Source organism: Tyto alba, unplaced genomic scaffold, assembly GCF_018691265.1.
Source record: "Tyto alba isolate M040663 unplaced genomic scaffold, T.alba_DEE_v4.0 Super-Scaffold_14, whole genome shotgun sequence".
Lineage (NCBI taxonomy): Eukaryota > Metazoa > Chordata > Aves > Strigiformes > Tytonidae > Tyto > Tyto alba.
The window spans coordinates 57,707,479-57,732,464 of NW_024881276.1; the positions used below are offsets into that span (position 1 = coordinate 57,707,479).

General features: G+C 47.7%; 1 protein-coding gene and 2 gene segments (V, D, J or C); 2 read left to right on the plus strand and 1 right to left on the minus strand.

Annotated features, from left to right (window-relative positions):
- Positions 1–695: 695 nt before the first annotated feature.
- On the minus strand, positions 696–4,955 carry LOC104356588 (trypsin I-P1). Its single transcript, XM_042788641.1, has 5 exons — positions 4,891–4,955; positions 4,034–4,202; positions 3,189–3,442; positions 1,655–1,791; positions 696–903 (listed from the first exon to the last, which is right to left on the minus strand). Exons 1-5 carry the CDS (start codon positions 4,928–4,930, stop codon positions 754–756), a joined length of 750 nt encoding a protein of 249 aa, XP_042644575.1. The 5' UTR covers positions 4,931–4,955; the 3' UTR covers positions 696–753.
- A 12,869-nt stretch (positions 4,956–17,824) lies between these two features.
- Positions 17,825–20,941, plus strand: LOC122152924. The segment is given in 3 exon segments: positions 17,825–17,862; positions 20,048–20,223; positions 20,628–20,941. Coding segments are annotated over 3 exon segments (528 nt in total).
- Positions 20,942–22,127: 1,186 nt separating this feature from the next.
- Positions 22,128–23,065, plus strand: LOC122152925. The segment is given in 2 exon segments: positions 22,128–22,212; positions 22,764–23,065. Coding segments are annotated over 2 exon segments (345 nt in total).
- Positions 23,066–24,986: the final 1,921 nt, after the last annotated feature.

Here is a 24,986-nt window from a genome sequence, read left to right on the forward strand (position 1 = left end):
TACTGCTCTTTTCTTCTTTAGGAGACAGCTACACAGCCCATTGGCCACTTTGGCAGCTTTTCCAGGTACTTTCAATTCCAATGCCAGTTGGGGTTAGGAAGAGTTAGAAACAGAACCCGGGAACATATGTACTTTGACTCTTCCAGGAAAACTAAGCAAACCCAGCATAACGAGTAAACTGAGCAAGAAGGTATGGACAGCAGCCTCAGTGGCTCTGGTACATGAAGAGAACAAGCCCTAGCAAGAGGTGATTCCACTCCCCAAGTAGAGCTTTCCAGGAGGTTCCAGCAGGGAATGTTCAGTCATATTGCTGGGGGTGGGAATGGGGGCGATAGGAAGCATTTGTGTGGCTGACTGCTGTTCTCTACGTTAGGAGTATGCTGCCTCTGTGATTCAGCACACTCTCTCAGCTGTTTTAGGCAGTTTTGTAGCACCAGAGTGTGTGCTGATAAACAGAAAAGATGTTCTGTTCCAGAAATGGCTGCATGTAACCGGTTGAAAGACTCCTGAAGACAAATCTGCAAAATGTTCCAAGGTCCTGCTAGTTGAGAAGCACTACAGGTATTAAATATTTTCCCCAGAGTGGCATTCCCTCCCCCTGTTCTTCATATCATAGCCTATGGAAGTACCCAGAGAAACGTTGCACAAAGGAGTGCCTGAAAGTCTTTATTTTTTGATAATTTCTTTATGTCCGATCCCAAACCAGAAGAAAATGAGGAAGAGAAAAAGCAAGTTGCCTAGGATGAGAGTGTCTCAGTTGGAAGACATAGTTGCTTTGATCCAGGAGACATAATTACAAACCTTAGTGTAAACCCCAGGATAGCCTTTCTGTGCACATCCAATACCCCAGGAAACGATGCCCTGGAGCTGCCCATTGCAGACTACTGGACCGCCAGAATCCCCCTGTGCACAGAAATAATATGAATATTCAGCAAATGGTGTCAGCGTAAGTGATGAGGCAGCAATCCCAGAAATCACTGACATTTGAGGGAGCTCCCTCCATTGGGCTTTCTCTACACAGAAGTTCTACAGAGGTCATTTCTGATGGCCGCTCTGCAGCTGATGCTACTGCGCCTTACTTTAGCTCCAAGGGCACAACAGATAAGGATGGGTAAGCTGCCCATTTTTGAGGGCTGCAGTCCTCAGCAGGCGCTTAGGATATGTGCATCTTAAACGTTATTCTGCCAGATACTTCCATGGCACTAGGTACATGTAAAATGCAGAGCAATTGTCAAGTGTGTTCATTTTCCAGACTTCCTGAATCTTGGTATAACAACTACTTAATTTTTGATGAGTCCAAGCCTAACTTTTGCGTCCTAAGCTCTAAAGCCACCATGATCACTACTGACTCTCTGGTGCATCACTCCTCCATTTTCAATAGCCTAAGGTGCAGGAGGCGGCACAGCCTGCTTGTGGAGATTTAGGGCAGAGGTATTAGCTACCTCAAAAAAGGGTCGATGACTAACTGAGGGGGAAAAACCCTAGCCTCACTCAGTAATCAACTTTCACCCTAAGTCTCCACTGTTGTTCAAAAAACCCCCATCATTCAGACATGCCAGTGCAGTGAGTAGAGCAGATTCTCCGATATAATAACCTCTTCTACTGGCAAAAGGCAGGAGAGAAACATGTGGGAAAGGAGAGGCAGATGTTTTACCTGGCAGGAGTCTTTCCCTCCCTCCATGAATCCTACACACATCATGTTCTTGGTGATTTGCCCAGGGTAGGCTTTGGTGCACTCGCTTGAGGAGAGTACAGGAGCCTTCAGGCACTGCAAAGTATCAGGATACGCATCTACAAGAAAATAGGGAAAGATGATTGGTGGCATCTCTGAGTTCACATCAGAGCCCAGAGAAGATCTTCCTTATCAGAAAAGTAATCACCGAACATCCTGTTTTCGCAGTCATCATTTTTCCTCTGAACAGTAATCGCAGCATGGATTCCTTTTGTTTAGATGGAACAGATTCTACCCTGTGGGCCCACCAGTTCTACACTTACAGCCACGTTAATTTTTCTGATACCTAGAAAACCATCAACTGGCAAGTGCGGAGCTAAGAGCTACTCTTGTAGCACATATGCTGGAGGAGACCTGGGCCTTGGGAAAACCTCATCCTCACCTCTGGAGCAGATTCAGTTGTCATCAGTGGATTAGACACCAGTCACCGTTCACACCTCTGACTGTCAGTGTAGGAGAATGGAGCTCTCTTGTAGTAATATTAGATCCACAATTACAGATTTTCATCTTGTTCTCAGAGAACTGACAGCTCTGTTGACAGTGTTTAAATTGCTAGTGCTTGGCACGGCACAGCTGATAGCGCCAGGCCACAGAATTTATGGCAGTGTGAACATGCTGGTGAATGGCACATAGGATGACTTAAGTGATTCCATGTTCCTAACACAGAAGGAGAGCAAGGATCTTGTAAAGGCTTGCCTTTAAAGCCGTTAAATGGCTTCTGTCCAACACAGACTGGTCACTCAAAGGCCTGTCCCACAGCACTTCCCTGTACTGTTTGGTGTTAACTGCGAGGTCTTAGCGTGTCTCCTGGACCCTTGTCTTGGTTTGGGCTGAAATAGAGTTAATATTCCTTTTCAGGGACTAGATGAGTGCTGTGTTTTGGATTTAGCTTTGGGTTTGGTATGAGAAGAATGCTGATAGCACACTGATGTTTTCAGCTGCTACCGAGACTTCAAGGACTCCCCGACTCCCCATGTCCTGCCCGTGCGCAAGGGCACAGGGAGCAGGGAGGGAGCACGGCCAGAGCACCTGACCCAAACTGGCCAGTGAAATATTCCATATCATGGAATGTCATGCTCACTGTATAGAGGAGGGGTGGTTGGGAAGGAGCTCTCTCGCTTCTGGGATTGCGATTGTGGGATCTTGGTATCTCGGGGTCGCTGGCCGGGAACGGTCTGGGTATTGGTCAGCGGGTGGTGAGCAATTACGCTGTACATTGCCTGTTTATATTTTTCTTTTTGTTTTTCCCCTATCATCGTCATTGTTCTCGTTTTATTGCCATTATTAAACTGTTCTTATCCTCAGCCTGCGAATCTCCCTTCACCTCTCTAATTCCCTCCCCCATTCCCAGGTGGGGAGGGGGAAAGGAGGGTGACCAGCTGCGGGGGTTGGTTGCCTGATCAGGCCCAAACCACAACCACCCTCATGATGCCACACATTCCCACAGAGTACTCACTGGCATTGCTGAGTGTGTTGCCCCAGCCAGAGATTAAGCACATGGTGCCCGTGGCCACACATCTGGTAGGCAGGGGAACTGTTTGGACAGCTCGGTTGAGCTGGGCTGGTTTGGCAAGCTTGATGAGCATAATGTCATTGTCCAGTGTTGCAGAGCTGTAGCCAGGGTGACGGATGACTTTAGCTGAATTAATCAACTGCTGTGTCGATTCTGTGTGTGCCAGGTTATGCTTCCCAAGCTGCACTTGGATGCGACTGGAAAAGAGAAGGAATGACATAAACTTTACTGCTGCTGAGAAGTCACGAGGAAGCTCCCTGTCACCATGTGGATTCACTCGCTTCAACGTCATCTATCGTAGCAGCTGTTTTCATGCAGGTTACCAGTTCTTGTCCCGCACTAAGTCCTGGGCATCCACACTGAGGTCTTACCCACTCCCAGGACAGGTGGTGAATTTCTGCAGGTTTATTTTGTTGAGCTGGGATGGGTTGGATACATAACAGTGTTTCATTCTGGAAAAAGGCAAACTGCTATCACCCTGACCTCATTTCTCTTCCTGTTCTCCAGTGACTAAGTTTTAGCAAGATTAACTCGCAGCCCATGACTTGTTGCTAGATTATCCCATTGTCATTTCAGAAAGTGCTCTGCATTCACAGGCACATTTGCAGAAGCGGGAAACCCCTTATGATGCCTCAGCCCAGCTTCCTGAATGAGCCACCTATTCCTTGGTGGTTTCCTGTCAGAACGGAGTCATTTACATATTTGGATCTCACAGCACAGAATTCTTGCTAGAAGTGAACTGTAAGAAAGAAGAACGTTATGGAAGAATATATTTTTTTTGCACTCACGACTTGTAGCAGTGGGCAGCTGACAGAACCCACTGGCTGTTGATGAGGGAACCTCCACAGAAGTGGTACCCAGAATTCAGGGACACCTGATAGGGGACAGAATTTGCTGCACAGGTGTAGCCTCCCACAATCTTGTCGTCGTCATCGTCAGCGCTGCTGGGGAAGGCAACTGGGAGATAAGAAGTGGCATATGTTAACACCCAGCATAAGGAATCTTTCACCCCTGTGACTGACTGAAGCATCTCACTCGTAAGCTCTACTTCTATAAAATGTCACGGTAGCAGTGGTGGGCAAGTCTCATGGACATTCATTTGCTGCTCCCTAAAATTGATCAGATTTAGGTCGGTGTCTCACCTATCTGCATTGGCTGCTAGTTTGAGAGTGAACACAAGAACATAGAAAAGTTCTTGTTGGAGCGGACCAAAGGTGTTTCTGTCCCAGGATGTTGTCTGCAGTAGTGGTCAATAGTGGACTGAGTGTAAGTACAAAACAAATCTGCAGTTATATAGCACTCGCCCATAGTCCAAAACTTTACATCAGCTTTAGGTCTTCCTGAGCCAGAGGTGTTATTTTCACACTTCATAGTCCTTAAGAGAGAGACAGTCTTCTCTGAAGCTATGGACACGTTTCAGTATTCTTTGGTCAAGAACCCCTGTGAAGGCATTCATTCCCCATTTTGTGACACAAGCAATTACGAACAGACTGCAGTTGAGAGACATGACATTGCAGTGCTCTGCCTTAAGAGTTTTGCAGGTTGAAACTGGACTGAACTTTCCCACCATAGACTACCTCGCAAATTTGCTCAGAAAATGAGCTTCCTTATAAATTGCAAAAAGATAAGTAAAAAATATACTCACCAGCCACACCAACAAAGGTGACAAACAGTATGTATTTCATGATCTTGACACAACCTCAAGCCCAGACTGGTGGACTGGAAGCAGCTGCTGCTAGAAATACGTTTTCTGAAACTGGTCTTATCTCTAGTCCAAGGTTTTCTCCAGACAAAAAGTACACAGTGGAAAATTTGAAGATTCAAATGCGGGCATTAACAGGCGCTGGTAGAAAGTACAAATAACGTATCAGTTAATCATAAGCCTTTCCTAAGATAGGGCGCTGTTTGAAATTATTTCAGAGGACACACTTCAATTTGAAAATACATTTGTGCTTAGGAAGATGTGTAGTTGTTTGCCTGTCTCATATACACAGCAGCTGTTGAGAGCAACACTCAAACCCCTTTGAGATCCTTCTGTGCTGACGGTGTCATTCTCAAAAATGCCTATTTTTACCAGAAGCTGAATATTGTAGATAATGGACTGTAAGATACTATGTATTTCTTTTTTTTGGGGGGAAAAAAAACAAACAAAACTAAAACCAACAAACACCCCAAAAACCCAAACCAACAAAAAACAACCAACCAAACCAAAACCAGAACCGAAACCAAAACCTCTCAGTGTTGTTAAGTTTATTTTAGCAGCTTCCTCTTCTTGAGCACCGTGTGTGTGAGTTTACCATAGAGAACACTGTTTTTCCAAATAAAATTATTCAAAAGTTGCAGCGTGTGAAGGCATGGACACAAGCTTAGATCAAAGCTGAATCATTTATTAATAGAACAATAAAGCTAATACAGATCTCTGGGGCAGTGTGGGGCTAGTGTTGGTAATTTTCCACTTCTCTTTTCTCTCTCTTCAGATGGTATTTTCTTATCCTGCAGCTGCAGGGATGCACATAGCTATGTCCAACCAGCACTCGGATTGGGTGTCTTGTTTGCTGTGCAGCTACTCCTTGTCTCTATTTCCCACAAAAAGTAATTTCAATGAGTGAGTACAAAAACACTCTGTGCCTCCTCTCCCACCTCCCAAGTCAAATTGTTCAAATGTGGCAATCCTCACCATATCTCTTTGAAAACATTTCTCTCATCCAATCCATATGATAATATGTACCTAAGCACCTAAGCATGTTTCTTATTTAGCTTTGGAGTGTTCATTTTGCCAACGAATAATTTCAGTATGTGCTGGTTTTGGCTTGTGGTAGAATTATTTTTTTTCATAGTAGCTAGTACGGGATTATGTTTTGGATTTGTGTTGGAAACAGCGTTGTTAACTCCGGAATGTTTTAGTTATTGCTGAGCAGTGCTTACACAGAGTCAAGTGTGTAAGCTTGACTTCTGCTTCTCATACTGCCCTGCCAGCAAGTAGGCTGAGGGTGCACAACTAGTTGTGAAGAGACACAGCCAGGACAGCTGACCTCAACTGACCAAAGGGATATTCCATACCATACGACATCATGCTCAGCAATGGACTCGGGAGAAGGTTGGCTGGGGGGCTGCTCCTCAGGGACTAGCTGAGCTTCGGTTGATTGGTGGTGAGCAATTGTTTTCATTTGCATCACTTGTCTTTCTGTGGTTTTATCTCTTTCTTTGTTATTTTCCATTTAATTACAAATTATTATTATCATTATCATTACCATTATTTATTTCAATTATTACGTTTTTCCTATCTTGGGGAGGGGAGTGAGGGAGCAGAATGATGTGTTCTTTGCATTCAGCTTGAAACTGGAATGCCTCCTCCCGCCCCTCCTTCCTTTCTTTAAGACAGTGAATCCCTACATGAAATGTAAATACCCTCTTCTGCTCAATGCTGCTGAATATTCTGTAGACCCAATGTAAAGGTTTTTTAGGGGTCTTTCAAAAAACACACTTCAGGGATATATCTCCAGCTGTAAACAAGTCTCTCATTTAATGCAATGATGCTGCAGCAGAATACTGATGGCTCCAGGCACACGGGAAGGAGGAGGATTGGTGAACGGAGGGAAGGTGTGCTAGATATTATCAATAGACAAGCAATGACAGCTTGCATTTCTAGAAATCCATGTTCCTACTTCAAGTATTTCAGTCAGCTGTATCGTCATTGGACTCAGATAAAGTAAATACATTTGTCCTGGCTGATGCAAGATCCTGGGAAAGGGAAACCTGGCGAGGCCATGGGAGATAAACCTTCCCAGGGGCATGAAGTGGAGGAGTTTCTGAGGCTAGTCCTTGTACACCTCACAGAGCTCATTGGTAGAGGGGCCATTGATTCTCTCTTGCCAAGTCTTTCCTGCCTGGGAGCAGCTGGTACATTCTCCAAACTTCTGCTCTTCCAGCTCTCCACACCTGAGCAAACCTTCTGTCACAGCCTCTTTCCTTGTGCTCTGCCTGCATTTCTCTTTCCCCAGTGGCACAGCATTCTGCTTTTCTTCTGTTTCCACCCATGTCAGAGAGTTGCACTCAGTCTCCTGAGACAGAGGAGGTAGGACATGCCTGGAGTGTGTAAAATTATGAGTGGCCTGGTGAGACTGAGGAAGGAGGGATTTCCTGCTGTCTTTTCCTGTACAAGAATTAGGGGCTAGCAAGCAAAGCTAGGAGGGTTGGGAGGTTCAAAACAAGTGAAGGACAGCTCCTCCTCTTTTAGGAAATCTGTGAACCTTTGCATAGCTTTTTGTGGATGAGGAGACATACTTGTGGAATAAAAAGCCATTGAGGGTTATGAGGTTGAAACACACCCCACCTGGCCTTCCTTGTCCCCAGGAACCACCTGGTGTCAGACAGTTCCCTGCTGCTATATCCCTGTAAGAAATCAGAGAGAAGCGTAGAACCCTCTGGACTCTCACACACCTGCCAGTGTGTCTCCCATGATCCAGAGAAGGATAGTCAGGGCTGCCAAAGACTGCAAGAAAGTTTGGTGAGTTTCCCAAACTCATCACTTCATTTGCTGGAGCATGGAGGGGGTCTTTGGAGCAACTCAGCCCCTTTTGAGCAGGATGGGCGAGGTCAGGCCAGGGCTGACCTGAGAGTGCTGCTGTGTTCAGGCTGAGATGGGAAGTGAGGGTGGGGCTTAAATCATGGGAACATTTGCCCCAATGGTTCCTAGTTCTGGAAGGTGCTTCCTTGGGGTAGTAAAATACCTAGCTTTCCTAGGCAACATTAAGATTCCTCACAGCATCTCTTTACAGATTACTCCTCTTGTGTTCAGTGACTAGGATCTCTCAGAAAGGATCCCCGGGTAGAGATCCCCTCTGCCTTCCTTCCCCTACACCTGGTTCCTGTATTTCTTGGATAACTCTAAATCTGATCCAGAGGGCAACTGACTGTGCTGCACATTTTCTTCTCCAGCCTTTGAGCAAAATTTTCCTGGGTCCTGGAAATTCTCCAGTTGCCTCGATCAATATTTTTTCCCTGCCCTCCCCTTCTTCCTTGTCCAAAGCACAGAACCCAGGCATCTAGAGAGGAGCATGGCCAAGGGAGGCTGTGGAGCCTAAGGTACAGCATCCAGTTTTGGTGGAGAAGGGACTGGGAAACCAGGAGAGGGAAGGGGAGAGGGAAGGAGAGATGGAGAGGCTTTGGGATGGTTGAAGTCACTCTCTAGGGAGAGTGGAGGTAGCTGAGGCAAGTTGTTGTACCCCCGAGTGTCCAAGAAGAGCCAGGATCAACTCAAGAGTCACCAGAGCTGAGTTGTTCTGAGTGATGGAGCAAGGGGCAAATCAGATGCCAGGGGATAAGGTTGAAAAAAAATACAAGCACACTCGCTCCAAGGCTGGGACCTGCCAAAGGTCCTTCCCAGGTGCACCTCTGACTGCCCAGCTCTTCCCCAGTTTCAGAAGTGGGGTTCCCCACCCACTCCGAAGTGTGATGGAGATGTCTGAAACTAAACAGAGGAACAGGTGGTCTCCAATATTCACAGAAATCTGGGCATCTCCACGGCCATTTTAGTAATAGAAAGATGTGTTATTGCTCTATATGAAAAATCACGGGGTTTTTATTAGAGCACTCTGTTGGAAATGGCATAGTCATTCCAACATTCTGCATTCCCAGGTAATATATCCCTGGATCCCATGATCCCAAGATTCACCTGTTCCTGGGTCCTCTCCTCATGAGGGCTATGTCTCAGGTCCAGTGTCCCTAGGGTCCCCAGACCTCAAATGTCATGTCTTTCAGGTTTCCAGTTCCCTACTCCTATGTCTTCAGCCCCCTTCCATCAGAAGCTCATGATTCTGCACAGAATAGCTTCTCCAGGGGATTTTCTGTTTTTGTTTTTGTTTTCCAAAGAGGTATGGAGAAGTCAGCTGTGTTCTCCAATAATTTTCTGGAGCATTCCCATTTAAGCTTTGCAACAAGCAGGTTGGCATTTTGGAGCTGACGATGCAGCTATCCTGCATTCTTCCCCACTGCTTGGGCACCCCTGGGCTTTGTTCTGTTTGTAGGGACACTCTGATCCTGGCTAATATTAAGCCAAGCAGAAACTCCATTTCAGCTTACGCTACTGTTGTAGAAAATTCCAGATCCTCTGATGTGGCCATCAAAGCTACTGACTGTCTGCTGGGGAAAGAGTATATGATTGGGGGAGGGTAACTAAAATCCCCAGAAAGCACATAACCAGATGTGGGAGATCTGCAATTCCTTAATCCCAGGAATGCCAATGCACTGGATAGACCTATCCCATGCCCAGTGTTTCCCTAGGGTACAGAGGATCTTGACCATTCCCCAGAAAGCCTCAGTCTCCCCATAAGCTTCTGCCCTGATACCAGAGACTCTTCAAATAGTTTTTTGATCTCTTTTGACATGTTTTCTGCTGATCTTCCTCATTGCTGTTGTGAGAAGTAACAGAAGAATTTTGCTTTCACTAAAAGTAATTAAACAATTACTTCTATTGAGTTAGGCTACAGCTGTTATTAAATTAACGTTGCTAAAATTATAACAGTTAAGCAAGCCTTTTTTGACCACAAATTAGGCATATGGTTGGACATTGTGGGGAATTGGGCAAAGGATGGGGGGGTGGTCTGTGGTTAGGTGTCATGTAAAGGGGAACTTGGATGGGAGGGGCTGGGGAGGAATGGAAGCTGGCAGAAAAGAGTTAAGTGAAGAACTCTGATGAAGAGGAACTTGGACTTCGCCCCCTGCCCCCAACCCCCCGCCAAGGGCAGTGGAAAGGTTCTGAGAGAGACAGCCTTGGAGAAACAAAGAAAAAGGAGCGGCGCAGGTGTAAAGAGGAGAAAACCCGCCATTTTCGCTCAACTAATGAAATCTCCTGGTTGCTCTATAAAAAGAAGCCTCTGTTGGGGCAGGGTGTGCACCATTGCATCCAGCGCTGTATTCTTTGCTCCACTGACTTTGTCCCCAATAAAACATTTTTTTGATATATGTGAGCTTGTTTCTTCACACTGTGGACCTATGACATCTGCCTCCACCTGTGGAAGTCCCATTCAGTGGTCCCATTTTAGCCCTATACCCTCCCCTTCTTGAAAATTGTTGCTGCCCATGTTTCTGAGGATTTTTTTTTTCACCTTGAGCCAAAGGTATTGGAGGTCATGTCCACACAGAGGCCACTGCTACTCACCCCATTGCCACTGAAGTTGTCATCACCTTTGCTGTTGTTATTGATGCTGCTAGCATTCTGAAAGAAGTTTGGCTGACCCTTTGGCTGCGTCTTCCTGAAAACCCAAACCCCACCACTTAGACATCTGTGTGAGACAGACACCTTTGCCTCCAGTCTAAACCTCACGTTCCCTCTTCTTAACTACTCCTAGGCACCATGGTACCTAGGGAAAAGCTCATCTTAGCTGAGGAGCTGCCATGATGCATCCCAGCACCAGGAGACAAACAGTCAGAAATGTAACACCGATTTGTCCCTCCATTGCTCTTTCCTCAGACAGGAGTACCTGTGCCCTTCAGGTTGGAGCTCTGCAGGGTGCTGAGCCTGAGGCTGGATTTGTAAGGAATAGCCAGATCCTGTCACCTCAGCCCTGCCTGAGCCAAGCCCTGATATATTCCCACCAGGTTTCTTGGTACCACCAGTCTCTGCCATGGCTTATCACTTATCACTCTGTCTACTGCTCCCTCTCTTGCCTCAACTTTGTTTTCCTTTTGTCCACATTCTTCAGTTTCTCAGGGATGCCAGATTTTGGCTCTGAGGCTTTAAGGTCATGCCAATGAATTGCCACAGTCCCCAGTCAGTAGCCCATAAGTGAGGCTCTTCCTGTTGTTCTGCTATGGGTCCTTCAGGGGAGGATTTCTCTCTGTGCCCTAGTGGGTTTTCCACTGTTCCAACTTGTGCACATGGGGAAACTGGGACCGGAGTAGGATCTTCCTAAAGTGCAGTGTGTAGGGCCCCAGTTGTTTATCATGATTGGGCCCCTGCCAGGCATGGACAGAGCTGCTGCAACCCCAGACAAGGCATGAACCACTCTCCATGAGAACATGAAGGGCTTTCTGTTCCACGGGAATGACTGCCTTGTCCCAGAGCTGAACTGAAGTCCCACAGACAGTGAGGCATGGGTCCAAGGCAAGTGTGAGGGCACTGACTCTTATGCTGTTCTGTCTCCTAAGCCTCAGATTCTTTCACTCCTCTTGGAGCTGTAAGAACTGAGTTATCTAGGTCCCTAAACTCATGTAGAGGGGGAACCCACGGATTCTGCCACTGCCCTTGAGATCAGTAGTGAGTGATTAGAGACAGACAAAAAATCACGCTACTGGGAGGACACTAAGAACCTTGGCTTTATTGTGAGGATTAATAATTTTTTTATTCCTTTTGTGCTTCCCTGTTTCCCAGTGGAGGCAGTCCACTGCCCTGATTCTCAGTGGAGGGGCCATGGCTGAGCCAGAGTCACTGAGGGGGTGAGGTGTAGTGGTCAAATGGGGAGCTGCAGTGAAGTCTTGGAAACAAGTTCCTCTTCACAGTGCAGCCTGCAGTCCCCATGGTGCCTCTCACAGCAGAATCAGCAGAATCAACAGCTTGTCAGCCTCCTCCAGGCTCCATGCAGGTGAAAGAGAGACACTGGTGACCTCCCAAGGAGGGAAGAAGAGAAGAGGGAGCTGGGATAGGACTGGGAGCCAGGATGCCTGTGTTCTCTCCTCAGTGCCAGGTAGCTAGTAGGAAAGGACTAGGAGGCCAGATGCCCACAGGGCCATGACTTGATCTGCTAGGCAACAACCCATGAGCCCACAGGATGGGTCACAGACTTGATCATGTTCACACTGTTATTCACAAGCATTTCCATGTTCCCTTATCACACTGGGAAGATGTACCCTCTCACCAGAGCAGGAGGAGGAGGAGGGGGAGGAGGAAGAGGAGGAAGAATAGGAAGAGGAGGAAGAGGAAGAGGAGACACGGGGCCAAGAGTCTCCCCTCCATGGCTAGCTTTGAGCAGGGCTGATGGGAACCAGAACTTTGGCCAGATGGCTGCACTGGGGCCCTCCTCTCCATTCACAGGGAACAGCCTAATTTTGAGCGAGGCCTTTGCCCAATGTGCTAGACACTTCACGTGGGCCCAGCAGGCACTGTATATGTAAGCCATAAGGTTTGTGCCTCTCTGTGTGCACGTGTTTGCACAAGGTCGGTATGTGCAACCATGGCATTGTGTGGCTGTGTCTATGCTTGTGAGAAATGGTGTGTCTATAATGGTGTGTGATCACAGTGGGGTCAGGGAGTGTACAGGGAGTGTGCCTCAAGGCTTTTTGTGGGTGTACACATGGAATCAGTGTGTATGAAACTGTGTGACTACACAAGAGTATATGTGTGTATATGCCATGATGTGTAACCAACAGAGTGCATGTGCAGTGATGTGTGTGCATACACATCCACGTGTGACTGTGTGTCCATTTGTCCATGTTCCCCGCAACCCCAAATATGACTTCTGTGAAACTGTTTTACAGATGTTCCGGTGGAGTGGTCTCCAAAACGGGGTGCATGCATCCCTGAGGGTGTGCAAATGATCCACTAAGATTTGGGAAGAAAACTTTAGAACTCCAGTATTACATGCATATCATTATCAATACATATACTGGGGGTGTGTGCTCAAAATCATTTTACCGATAGGGGTACACAATCAGAAATGTTTGAAAACCACTCTTCCCCACTTTCACTGTTGACACTCTCAACTGCATTTGCCATTTTCCACTTCTCAACTTACACAAATGTGCACCATGTGCTTTCCACCATGACATGGCTGTTGCAAAGGTGCCATGGAATTGAAGGTGCCAGTGAGAAGGCTGCAGAGATTTAATTTGTGATGTTCTTTGGCAGCTTCTGATCTTCTGTTCTCTTCCTCACTCAGGGTGGTAAAAATGAAGCCTCATGTTTCAGAGCAGCACAGAAATAAATCAGAAGGATATTTCAGGAGTTACAGTCAAGTCTTCTGAAGTTCCAAAGTCTTCTGGCTCTTTCTAATTCCTCTGTAGCTCATTGGCTGCTGCTACAGTTTAAGAAAATGGATTCTGACCTGGTGCTGTGAAAGTCAATCCTCTTTCTCTCATTTTATTTTTTTTCCTGGGGATGCTGTTGATGACAAGATTGTGGGAGGCTACGATTGCCCAGAGCATTCGGTTGCTTACCAGTGTCCTTTGAAAGTTGGCTATAACTTCTGTGACAGTCCACTCACCAACAGCCTGTGGGTCCTGTCAGCTGCTCACTAGAAATCATAAGTATGGATTGAGCTGTGTATCTGGATTCTAGTAAAATCTTGCAAAGCCAACAGATCTGGAATGAGGTGTCCAGTCAGAGAGTCCAAGGTTGCAATGCATGTTGTATCCTCTGTTCTCCATCTCATTGTATTACATGGTTTTTCCAATATTCGTGCACTCTTGGCATCCTTTTATGTGCATCCTAATATGCCTTTCTGTGCCCATTTGCATGTCCCTGTGGCTTGCCATTATTATTTGGTTCTTTTTCATCCCTCCAGACTTTCTCCATGGATCTTTCTTGTCCTGAATTTAGAGCATACATCTAAAGAGAGAGCAGAGATCAAGGATCATGCTCCTCTGCAATAAGAAATGTAATCTTCCTTCCCTAAGCATTGATCTATGTGAGAAATGCTCATTTTCCAATGATCAATGGCTCATACAGGATGTGTTGTGAAGCACTTTTTATTATGTTCTTGCAAGACAAGGCGCCCCACCAAGTGAAAGTGCCTAACAGCCATGGTGCAATGGTTTACATCCCTTTCTCCCTCTCCTGATTCCTCACTGGATGAGTACTACAGGGGGTACAGACTTCCCGAACCGCCTACCAACATGCCTCTTCATGTAGGTGTTCATACGTCGCATGTTCATGGAAATGGACCTTGGCTCTCTCCAGGGCGGAGAAGTTAATATGCATGAGCTCATCACGCAAGCATATTAAGATGAAAAGTTCAAAAGTTCAGGTTCCCCAAGCCTTTTGGTATCTCCATCCACCTAAAACTATATCCAAGTACTGGGTCATCACATGTGACAAAAAGACCTTTTATCATCTAGCTGTAGGCTGGGGACTTAAGCGGTTCTGAATCACCCTCATTATTCTTATCAGGCTTTTCATGTGAAAACAATGTTCTTTCCCTTAAAATTTCCCCCTGTTTTTTATTTATACCTTTGTTGCTTTTTGCATATTCTCAGAGTATTGCTCCATGAGTATTTTCTAGTGTTGACAACATGATTTCGCATCTTTTCTCTGATGACAGGTCATCCCTTGTGTCCTTCTCTTCCTGTTCTTCTACTAACAGCATCTTATCAAGGTAAGGGGGGTGGTCCCAGAGACATCTGTTATGACAAGGCAGTTTCAATAAAGTGTCGGACCAATCCTAGGGTGCAAGGGATTATGCAGCATCCCACTGCTGTTAGGACACCTGCTCCTACAATCACAGAAGTGAGGATAGACATGGCCATTCCCTTCCATTTCCCAAACTAGGAATCCAACCACCCAGTCAGTGTTGCAGAAACTCCCAAAGCACTTACCAATAAAAAAAAAAAAAAAAAAAAAAAAAAAAATTTATACACGATTAATCAACATTCCGCAAGCCTACAAACAACAGGTCCAAATGCCCATGAGAGGAGAACAAACTATCACCACACAATCTTCTGGGTTTTAAGAACAACCCAAAACACCAACCAGGGGTTTAACAACAACCCAAAATGCTCAATCACTCACCTAATAAAAGGTGAGGACTCTCAACCTCAAGGAACATCTCAGGGCAGCGTCCCAACCCGTAGGAACCCGGAGGAGTCTCCTTGGGCAGTGTCCCAACACAAGGGGAGAGCCCTTACCTGCAGCACACTGCTCCGGGTGGGACAAGCTCAAAATGGCTCCCCCCCAGGGACTCCATTGATACCCGAGCCGAATCTGACCTGTGGGAAATACCAGCCCCTGTTGGCCAAAGACCCCAACTACTGTAAAGCCCTGAGAACAAGGGCACAGGAAAGGTTCAACAGCCAGGGAGCCACAATTTCACTGGGCGGGTGCACCTGCCACAGTCAGTGAACTGTCTATTCTTGAATTCTCTGCTAGTTCATCCGCCAAGGTAGTAAGTCTCTGTAATGCCTTAGTGATAGTCCCATCAGGGGCTGTGGTATTAATTTATGTTCAGGTTAAAGGACTGATAAAAGGAATAAATAGCCAGCACCAGATGGGCCTAGGCAAAAACTGAGGAAAAAATAAGGTGGGTGGGGGTGAGGTTAGCATGACCATTGACTCAATTGAAAAGGGGGTTGGTGCACCCTATTCCCCCCCAATGCATGTGCAGAAACCATGTTTCACCTTTTCCTTGTCTCTCATGGAAATGAGTTTGTGAAATACCTGCCTCTTTTGGTCTAGAATGCTAATCAGCTGATAAACTTAAAAGGCAACAGAAAATTTTGCTATGTGTGCACCTGTGGAGACATTTTACATCAATGAAGGCCATGATGCTCTTCAAGGCTTTTGAATAACAGAAAAAATTAGGGCTTTGAATAACAGAAAAATAAGATAACAACAGACCTTCAAGGTTTGTGAATAACAGAAAAACAGCATTTCTGAATAACAGAAAAATAAGGTAACAACAGACCTTGAGGGTTTTGGAATAACAGAAAAATTAGGTTTATGAATAACAGAAAAATAAGAATGATATCAGTGAACAACAGAGGACTTTGGAAGAATGCCTGCAGAAAAAATGTTATTGTGACAAAGGAAAAAAAAAGACATGGGTAGTTAAGGTAGCCAATCAAATGTTAGAATAGGTGTGTGAGTAATGTATGTTAACCAATAAGCACTTATGTTGGGGGGATTGACAACTTTGTAGGGGGATAAAAACCCAGCTTTCTGAATAATAAAGGGTCTTCGATCTTAACATCGGAGTCCATGTCGTCAATCTCCTCAAGCACCCACTCCGCAAGATTTCTGGATCTGAGACAACCCTGAAACCTGGATGGTGAACCGGACTCTTTTCCTCTCTCTCCTCCTCTCCTTTTCTTTTCTTTCATTTATTTTCTTTCTTCTAGATTTATCAATAAGAGACCCCATTGCTTACTATCCTTTTCCAAGTTTAAGTTTTTTCTATTGGAAGCAAAACATTTTAACCGGTTGTTTGCTGTCATTTCACCTGTATTTAACCCAAGGGGATCACAGAACCTTTATGTCTCCCTGGGCTCTCAGTCCAGGTCATAAAAATTGGTGTGTGTATAATGGTGTACGATCACAGCGGGAGGTGGGGAGTATACAGGGAGTGTGCTCAAGGCTGTTTGTGTGTGTACACATGGAACGATTGTGTAAGAAACTGTGTGACTACACAGGAGTGTATGTGTGTGCATTTCATGGTGTGTAAGCAACAGAGTGCATGTGCAGTGATGTGTGTGCATACACATCCACGTGTGAGTGTGTGCCCATTTGTCCATGTTCCCACCACTCCCAAACATGATTTCCCTGAAACTGTTTTCCTCTTGTTGGCCTGCTGTATCAGGAACAACTGACAACAGGTCCAGTGCCTGGGATTGAGATGCATTTATACAGAAACCATGAACCCTGGAGAATTCAGGTAACAGACAGTTTAAAAATAGGGGAGAGAATCATCATCACTGGGAATAGCCTTACTAGGGGCAGGATGGAGGAGGTTCTTCCTGGTGCTGGATGGCCAAATACAATGTCCAGGGTAGGGGCTGGGGGATGTGTCATTCCTGGCACTCTCTGGTGCATGATGCCAACCCTACAGGCCAAGGGGTGCAGGTGGGACTGAGTAACTGAGTGCTGGAGTCCTCTTCCCTTCTATGGGGAGATTCCAGAATTTAGTGAAGCAGAAATGAGGGAATGGGGGAGCAGGCCAGGCGACCAAGCTGTACTGGAGGGATTAAAGTCATATGTGTGAGGAACTAAAAGTCTTTCTTTTGTGATAATTGTGCCTGTCTTATAATTGAAGAAGGTGTTTTGCTGACATACAGGGATGTTTCCTGGGGCAGACTCCCCTGATGTAGATATCACCCTGGTCCTGCATCTGTCATGCCAAGGACAATAGTAATTAAGAGCCAGGAATGAAATCTCTCCACATGAAAGCTGAGAACAGGATCCGGGCATCTGGCTTCTCAGTACTTCCTTCCCTGTCTGTACCGCTGTGGTTATCTCCTCCGTGCCCAGAGCCAGATGGAATCCTGATGTTGGAGCTGCTGTTCTTTTATGCCCAGCCCCATACTTCTTTCCTGAAGGAGGGGCAATGTACCTGATGCGAGGTGGAGTGCAGTGCAACAACCGTCCCACTTAATGTGCTGGGAGGTTTATTTGTCCCATAAATATACCCCAGGAAGGAGAATGCACGGTTGGGCCAGTGCAGTTAAGATTTTTGACCACGAGGTAGCACCAGTAGCTGCTGAAAGAGCAAGACCCAGCCACTCTGAGTTCATGTCACAACTCCCCTCACATCCCCAATCCACACCTAGCTCCTCCTAAGTGTGAGGAGGGGCTTCCAGTCCCGGCTCAGCAGGCATCCAGCACCTCACTGAGATGCAGCACCCCACGGACATGCTCCAAAAGCTGAGCCCTAGGCATGCTGCACAACCACCAGAAGTTGTCCCGGGATCCCAAGTGAGCCAAGGGATGGCCCTGGTGACCAGGACAAGGCCATCCCAGAGAAGTTTCAGAAGGGATTGTTGATAACTCCGTTATTTCCCAGTGTCTGGTTTGGCCCACCCACTGCATCCCCTGCTGCTTGCCACAAGACAAGGTTGTCCTCACGTGCTTACTCTTCTTTATCTCAAGTGCTGCTGAATAGCAAAACAGTGTAAAAGTCCCCAGAGGAAGCTGATGCTCAGGTATATTTTCACAGACCAAGGGCAGATGCTGAGAAATCCTTCAAGAGGTGTGAGGCATAGGTCTGGTCAGGGGTCTTCCACCTCATGCTGTAATTGTGGGGAGAAGGAGATGCCATCTGGCACACAAGTGACCTGTGCAACACCAGTCTCCACTTGTTGATTCAGCATCTCCTACTGAGCACCTGCGCACAGTTTTCCTCATGCCGTTCACTGAACTTTCTTCCCTAGAGAAACACTGAGCTGGGTGACAGCCCACTAGACTTCTCCTTCCTGGCACCGTGAGGCAGACGTATCACAGCAAACCTAGCCCATTTCCACTTGTTTCTCCTTCCCCGTAACCAGGGTGCCCTCCAGGCACAGGGTCTGACAGTTCTTACGAGGAGGAAAAGATGCTGCCAGCAGGGCTCAGCATGGTGAAGACCTCTGTCATTTGTTGCCTGGATTCTTTCAGCCTTGCCACACGCCTAGCTGTGCATCCCTCCCTGTGCTAATCGGGTTCTCCAGCTAGCCTGTGCTGAGTTGGCCCCATTCAGGTGAGGCCATGTGGATGTCCTTCTGAGCAGAAGCACCTGAGGGCACTGTGGAGAGGCTGCCAGTGGCCTGAATCTGTTGAGCCTCTGAGCAAAGCAGCAGAGAGGTGTCACTGGTAGAGCATGAATGAAAAAATTACACAGTACAGCTGCTTTCAAGACACTAGTGGTCTCTCTGGCTGCTTCCCAGTGGCAGACCTTCCCCCTCCCCCCTGCCCCCCACCCCTCTGGAGGACAGACTCAGTCCTGCCAGAAAAGAAACCCACCTTGGACAGGTTGATTCACAGGGCAGAAGGGGCAATTACACAGATGGGCTCAGTTGCTGAGCTCTCTTTGGCTTTCCAAGACAAAGTGTGCTCCTGAAGCAGAGCTGCCAGAAGCCCTTGCCCCAGAGGCAACACCAGGATGAGACACCCAGGGCTCCCCATCTAGGCCACAGAGAGAAATCATCTCTGGATGAACTTGGGTTACTGCCTGTCGGCAAGTGAGGGGCCACCCTGGCCCCAGTCTCTAGCACCTCTTCTCCCTCATGCCTCCTGCTTTGGACCACGCTCAGTTCTTGCTTGTTTCCCATGTCAGCACATTGACTGGGCTCTTCACGGGGATTTGCCTTCCTCTTCCACCCCTCTCACCAGCTTTGCTGGGCCAGGGCTGGAGGGAGCCCCGCACACACACACACACACACACACAATGCATATCTAAGCACACATGTGCAAAAACACACGTGTGCACAGACACACCACACACACACACACACACTCTGACCACTGATATACCTCCCCATCCCCATCACAGTGATCACTGCACCAGCCTGGAGCACTGGGATGAAAGGTCTTAAGGGCAGATGAGACCTCCACCCCACTCTTTCCTTTGTGCTGTTCAGGAACATTCCCAGCTGTACTGCAGAGGAAGAGAAACTAACCACAGCGGGACTCACAGTTCCCTGCAGGAGAGCAGCTGGAAGCTGCAGGCACTCTTTAGCTCTTCAGAGAAAGGGATGAGGGAAGAGCTTCACTGCAAAGCCCATGAGAGCCCTTGGCAGGAAGAATGCTGGGGCTGTTGTGGTGCCTTTCTTGGTCCTGCTCTCAGTGACTTGAATTGCTTTGTTCACAGTACTACGTAGAGAAAAAGAGCTCTCACACAGCCGGGGGGTGGGGTGGGGTGGGGGGTGGCGGGAAGTGAACAGGCCATGGCATGGGACACACATACAAGGGACCTATGTGTGACCTTCATACTTCATTCTTCCCACTCTCAAGGACTTCAGGAGGAGAAAGGGAACTCCTAGCATTCCTCTCACTTGTACACACTTGGACTCCCATACAACCTCAGCATAGTTCTGTCCATTTAACATACTTCTCCCCTCCCCAGCCCCTCCCTGCTTCTCTGCAGGGTTCATATGTTCCTGTGATTTTCTGTGTCATCCCCCAGTGTTACCAGCCAGCCAATCCTTTTTCACATTTCACGTCCTGTCCAACCCTCATCCTCACCGAGTGCTTCCTCTTCACATATCTCTGGCCAGCTACAAAAAGCAGTTCCTGAAAGGACAGGGCCTTTTTCCCCATTGGTTCCCTACTGGTTCTTTGTGGCCATGCTGGCCCCTATGGGTAAGTGAACTCGACCCCTGAGCACCTATATCAATTCCTCTGCTGCTGTCCCAGCTGTGTAACCCAGTTGCTGGTAGTGCTCCATTCCCCAAAGCTTCCTCTGCTAAGGATGGGCAATGAATGAGGTGGGCAGGAATCCCTCAATCTCCTGCATTGGCTGTCTATTTTTTCTTCTGTGCACAACCTCCAAATGGTCCCTTTTTTGGACACAAAGTGCCCAGGAATGTTTCTTGCCTATTGGTGAGCAACTGGAAACTCACCTGCTGTTCCGAAGAGCTGTCCCATCCATTCCACTGCTCCCTAACCTGTCCTGTTCCTTCTCACCCCCTTCTCTACCAACCCATGGTGCCTAGTTCACGCTTTTCCATTTTTTGTTCCTCAACGCTCCTCCTTTTCCATTCCAGCGTTGGCTCTGGAACAGTCCCCAGACACAGTGATACGACAAGGCCAGTCCATGAATCTGAGCTGTTCCAAGAAGAAATCCTCCAGCACAGCTATGTACTGGTACAAACTGCCTTTGGGGAAGGACTCCGGGCTGAGGCTAGTGTCTTATGCAATACAAGGTGGTGAAGTAACCATTGAGGAGGATCTCCGAAACCATATTAAGAGCAGTGAGATACAAGGCGACGGGATGACCCTCTTCATAGAGCATGCCTTTCTCAATGACTCTGGCATGTACTATTGTGCTGAGAGTGAAACACAGTGGCTAGGCTGCTGAGGGAGCTGAGCGCAAACCTTCCCCTGCACAAAAGGGACTTGCTTTCCTCCTCCTTGGTGTTGCACAAGGCAGGATGATCCCCTTCCATCTATTACCTCCTCTGCTTCCTAGCCTTCCCTTCCTCCTCTTCTCAGACTCAGTGAGCTTATTTGTCTTGCTTTCTTTCCTTGCCACCCCACTCATCCTTGTCTCCCTCTTCATTTAACTCTCATGTACGTTATGTTCACTTCCGTCAACCCTTCTTCCCCCTTTCTCTCCCCACCTTCTTTCTGTCTCTCTTCAATCTGCGCTCCACAGACTTCCTCTCATTTAACTCCAGCCAACCCTGTTAATCATTCTCAGTGCCAAACGGAAAGCACGTTCATGTGAGAGGTTCTTGGTGCACCTTTAGATAAAGGCAGGGCCAGGCAGGTGGCATAATGGCCTGTAGCAAGTGGGAGCTGTCCACGTGCTCCTCCCTTGCGATGTCCTGTCTGAGGTTATCCGATGTTCAAGGGATATGTGCGGCACAGTGCGGGCCTGGATGACACATTGCACATGCAGCGTACCACAGCGCAGGCCTGCGCCTGCTCAGGTTAATTGCTGTGTGGATCACTAACTTCTCCGGGTCAGGATGACTACTTCCCACCCCTAGATGCACATACAGTTCACCTTTCCCAAATACACATGAATTACAGATTACGTTAGCAAGCTGTGCAACTAACAGAAAGTTTCCTGACAGATGAGCTTGTTATCTTGTCCTGGGTTGAGTGAATGGTGGAGGTTTTTTTGGTGGCAGGGGAGGGGTCTATCGCGGCGGCCCCCTGTGAGAAGCTTCTCGAAGCTCCTCCAGCTCCACGTCAGCTCCACTTCTGTTTGGGAAATTGAGCCAATCGGCTGCACCTCTGCGATAACGTATTTAAGAAGGGACGTGGTGACGGGCAGTGGGACACACAGCCGTGTCATGATCCTGTGATAACACTTGTCTCCCACCTGCACATACACACAGATACTCACTCTCGGCAGGAAGTCAGCGGAGCAGCATACATGCACCTCATGCCTGCATGCAGGTGTCATTCTCCATCGTTCCCAGCCAGCCAACCACCTTCTCACATTTCAGGCTCGTCTCTCACTGACGTGCCCACCCACGCAGAGACACGTCTCTTCCTCTCTCAGCCTCTCTCTTCACACCTCCCTGTGCCGGTGTTGACAACAGGGGCAGGCTGCTGGAAGGAGGTGACCTTTCCCCATGGTTCTCCACTGGTTCCTTGTGGCCATTCTGTGCCCTGTGGGTGAGTGAGTTTCCCTTCTGCTTGAACAGCTGCACTGAAGCTGCTGCTGCAGACATAACTGTGTGCCCAGTTGCTGGCAGTGCCCCATTCCCCAAGGCTTCCAGGGGGAGGATGGGCAATGAAAAAGGTGATCTTTTCCTCTCTCAGCTCAAAAACCTCTACACATCTACAAATTTGTTTATTCTGTCCCATTTTTATGCTTCAACTGAGAGTACTGAAGTCATTTTCATAACAAATTTTCTATTATGTTTCAGGCTGTTATGCTGGGTTTTTTTGTTTTGTTTGTTCTTTTTTGTTTGTTTGTTTGTTTTGTTTTGTTTGTTTGTTTGCTTGCTTTTGTGTGTTTTTTTGGTTGGTTGCTTTTGGGGTTTTTTTTTGTTTGTTTGTTTGGTTTTTTTCTGTCCTGGGTACCTCTCTCAGACAAATGGTACACTGTCTCATAACTTGCTGACATCCTTATGCCACCCCATCCCCTGTCATACTTCAAGGATGTGTTTTCATTTCCCCTTCAACATGTTTCATTCCTCACATCTCTTTCCTTTTCTTTCCAGGCCACGCTCTTCAGCAGTCACCAGACACAGTTGTCCGAGTGGGAGACTCTGTTACTCTGAAATGTTCCCTTAAGGGGAGTGTATTCTCAACCATCTCCTGGTACAAGTTGCTCATGGGGAAGGATACCGGTCTGCAGCTGGTTGTATACTCTGTGGAAGGAGGCATGGCAGAGATTGAGCAGGAATTCAGAAACCGCTTCAAGAGTAATGGGACTAAGGGCGGTCACTTATCTGTGGAGATAGATCATGCCCTACTCAATGACTCAGGGACATATTTCTGTGCTGAGCAAGATGCACAGTGACTCAAAAGCTGGAGCAGCATAGCACAAACCTTTCAATGCAAACAGGGATCTGCCCCAGCAGGCACAGAGCCCTGTATTTGACTGTACCTCATTTTCTCCTCTTGCCCTCCAACTCTGTCTACTTAAGGAAAGTGGTGGTATCATCTCTCTGTCTTCTGCCTGGTCTCTAATATCGTTCTTATTCTTTCCCATCTCTGACTTACCTTTTGACCCTTCTTTTTTCTGATTAATCACTGCCTTGCCTCATTTCTCTGCCATCCACAGAGTGCCTCTCACTTTCCTCCTCTATTCTCTTTTTTTCTGTCCCCTTCCCCTTTCTTCTCTGTCCTCTCTCACACCTGCCCCCCTATTTCCTATATTCTCTTCCATTTCTTTTGCCTTTCAGCCTGTTTCACTAACTCATAGGTAAGCAGCCTTGTTCACACAGCCCTTTCCTTCTCCACCACCTGGGAAGCCAAGGCCAGCCTGGAGTTGAATCTGGCAAGGGACCCCAGAGGGAGCACTCCTGTGTGTGCTCATGTGTCTCTAAGATTCAAGGGTCTCCCGGCTTGCTCACACCGTGGTTTCTGAGAGTACGGGTGCCTTGCTGGTAACCTGGGGCTCAACACGCAGCTGAGTGCCAGCAGTGTTGAGTTCCAGCACACCGGCAGGACCGTGCCACTGAGCACTTCTGTGTGCACACTGGTCCCTTGGCCCCACCAGTCTCCAGGCAATGGGCGTGCTGCTCTGTACCGGGCTCCCTGAGTCATCCCACTACCCTGTGACCTGAACACTCTGATGTATGTGATGTAGCCCAAGTCTTGATGGCACCTGGGGATGAAGCACTGTCCTGCAGGTGAGGAGCCCCAAGACACAGGGTGCTGTGTGGCAATAATCCACCATCCCTTTGGCTCTGGCAGACAGACTGGAGTTGTCAGGGCCAGGAGGGGGATCATTCTGTCACCCTGCTCCACCTGGGGGAGCGGTGGACTGGAACCACCCTGTGTCCCCAGGACAGGGGAGATGTCTATCAGGGATCTTGTAGACGGTGGATGCTGGAACACAGGACAAGTGGGAAGAGGTTGAGGGCTCTGAGTTTGTCTGGCCTGAAGCTGAGTAGGCAGAGGAGCCTTAGTTACAGCCTCTCATTCCCTGGAGGGAATTTGAGGGTGGGTTAGAGACAGACTTTTCTTGGAGGTGCCCAGGAAAGGACTGAAAGGTGATGGGCACAGGATGGGATGGGGAAATTCTGGTGAAGCAAAGGGACAAATATTTTGCCAGAGGAGTGCAGCAGTGCTGGGACAGGGCCTGGTACTTGGAGTGGTTTGCATCTGGGAAAGCTTTCTAAACTGCCCTGGTCCAGGCCCTGAGAGACCTGCTCCAATTCTAGAGCTAACCCTTCCCTGAGTGGAGGGCAGCCTTGGATACCACCACCACCCCACGTACCTCTGTGAGCCTTTGGTGTATTTCCCAGTGCAGTACGGCTTTGAAGAAGAATGGGGGAATGTTGGGATGAGAGGATCTTTGTGGTAGACTGCTGGTTGTCCATTGAAGTCCTGTCAAGAAAGACAAATGTGTTTTAATCCTGTCTGGCGACAGGAAGAAGAGGATAGAAAGTGACTCTCTGTAGACAGAAGATCCCCTCTGTCCCTTTTCTCCTAAACAGACCATTACATGGTGTCATGGTTTGAACCTGGTTGGCAGCCAAACACCACGCAGCTGCTCACCGACTCTCCCCCACCTGGGAATGGGGGGAGGGAATCGGAGGGGTAAAGGGAGACTCACAGGTTGAGATGAAAACAGTTTAATAATGGGAATAAAATCAGTGACAATAACAGAAAGTGTCAACTGGCAATGAACAGTGCAATTGCTCACCACCCGCTGACTGTTACCCAGCCCGTTCCCAGCTAGCAATCCTGAAATACCAATATCCCGCAAACAC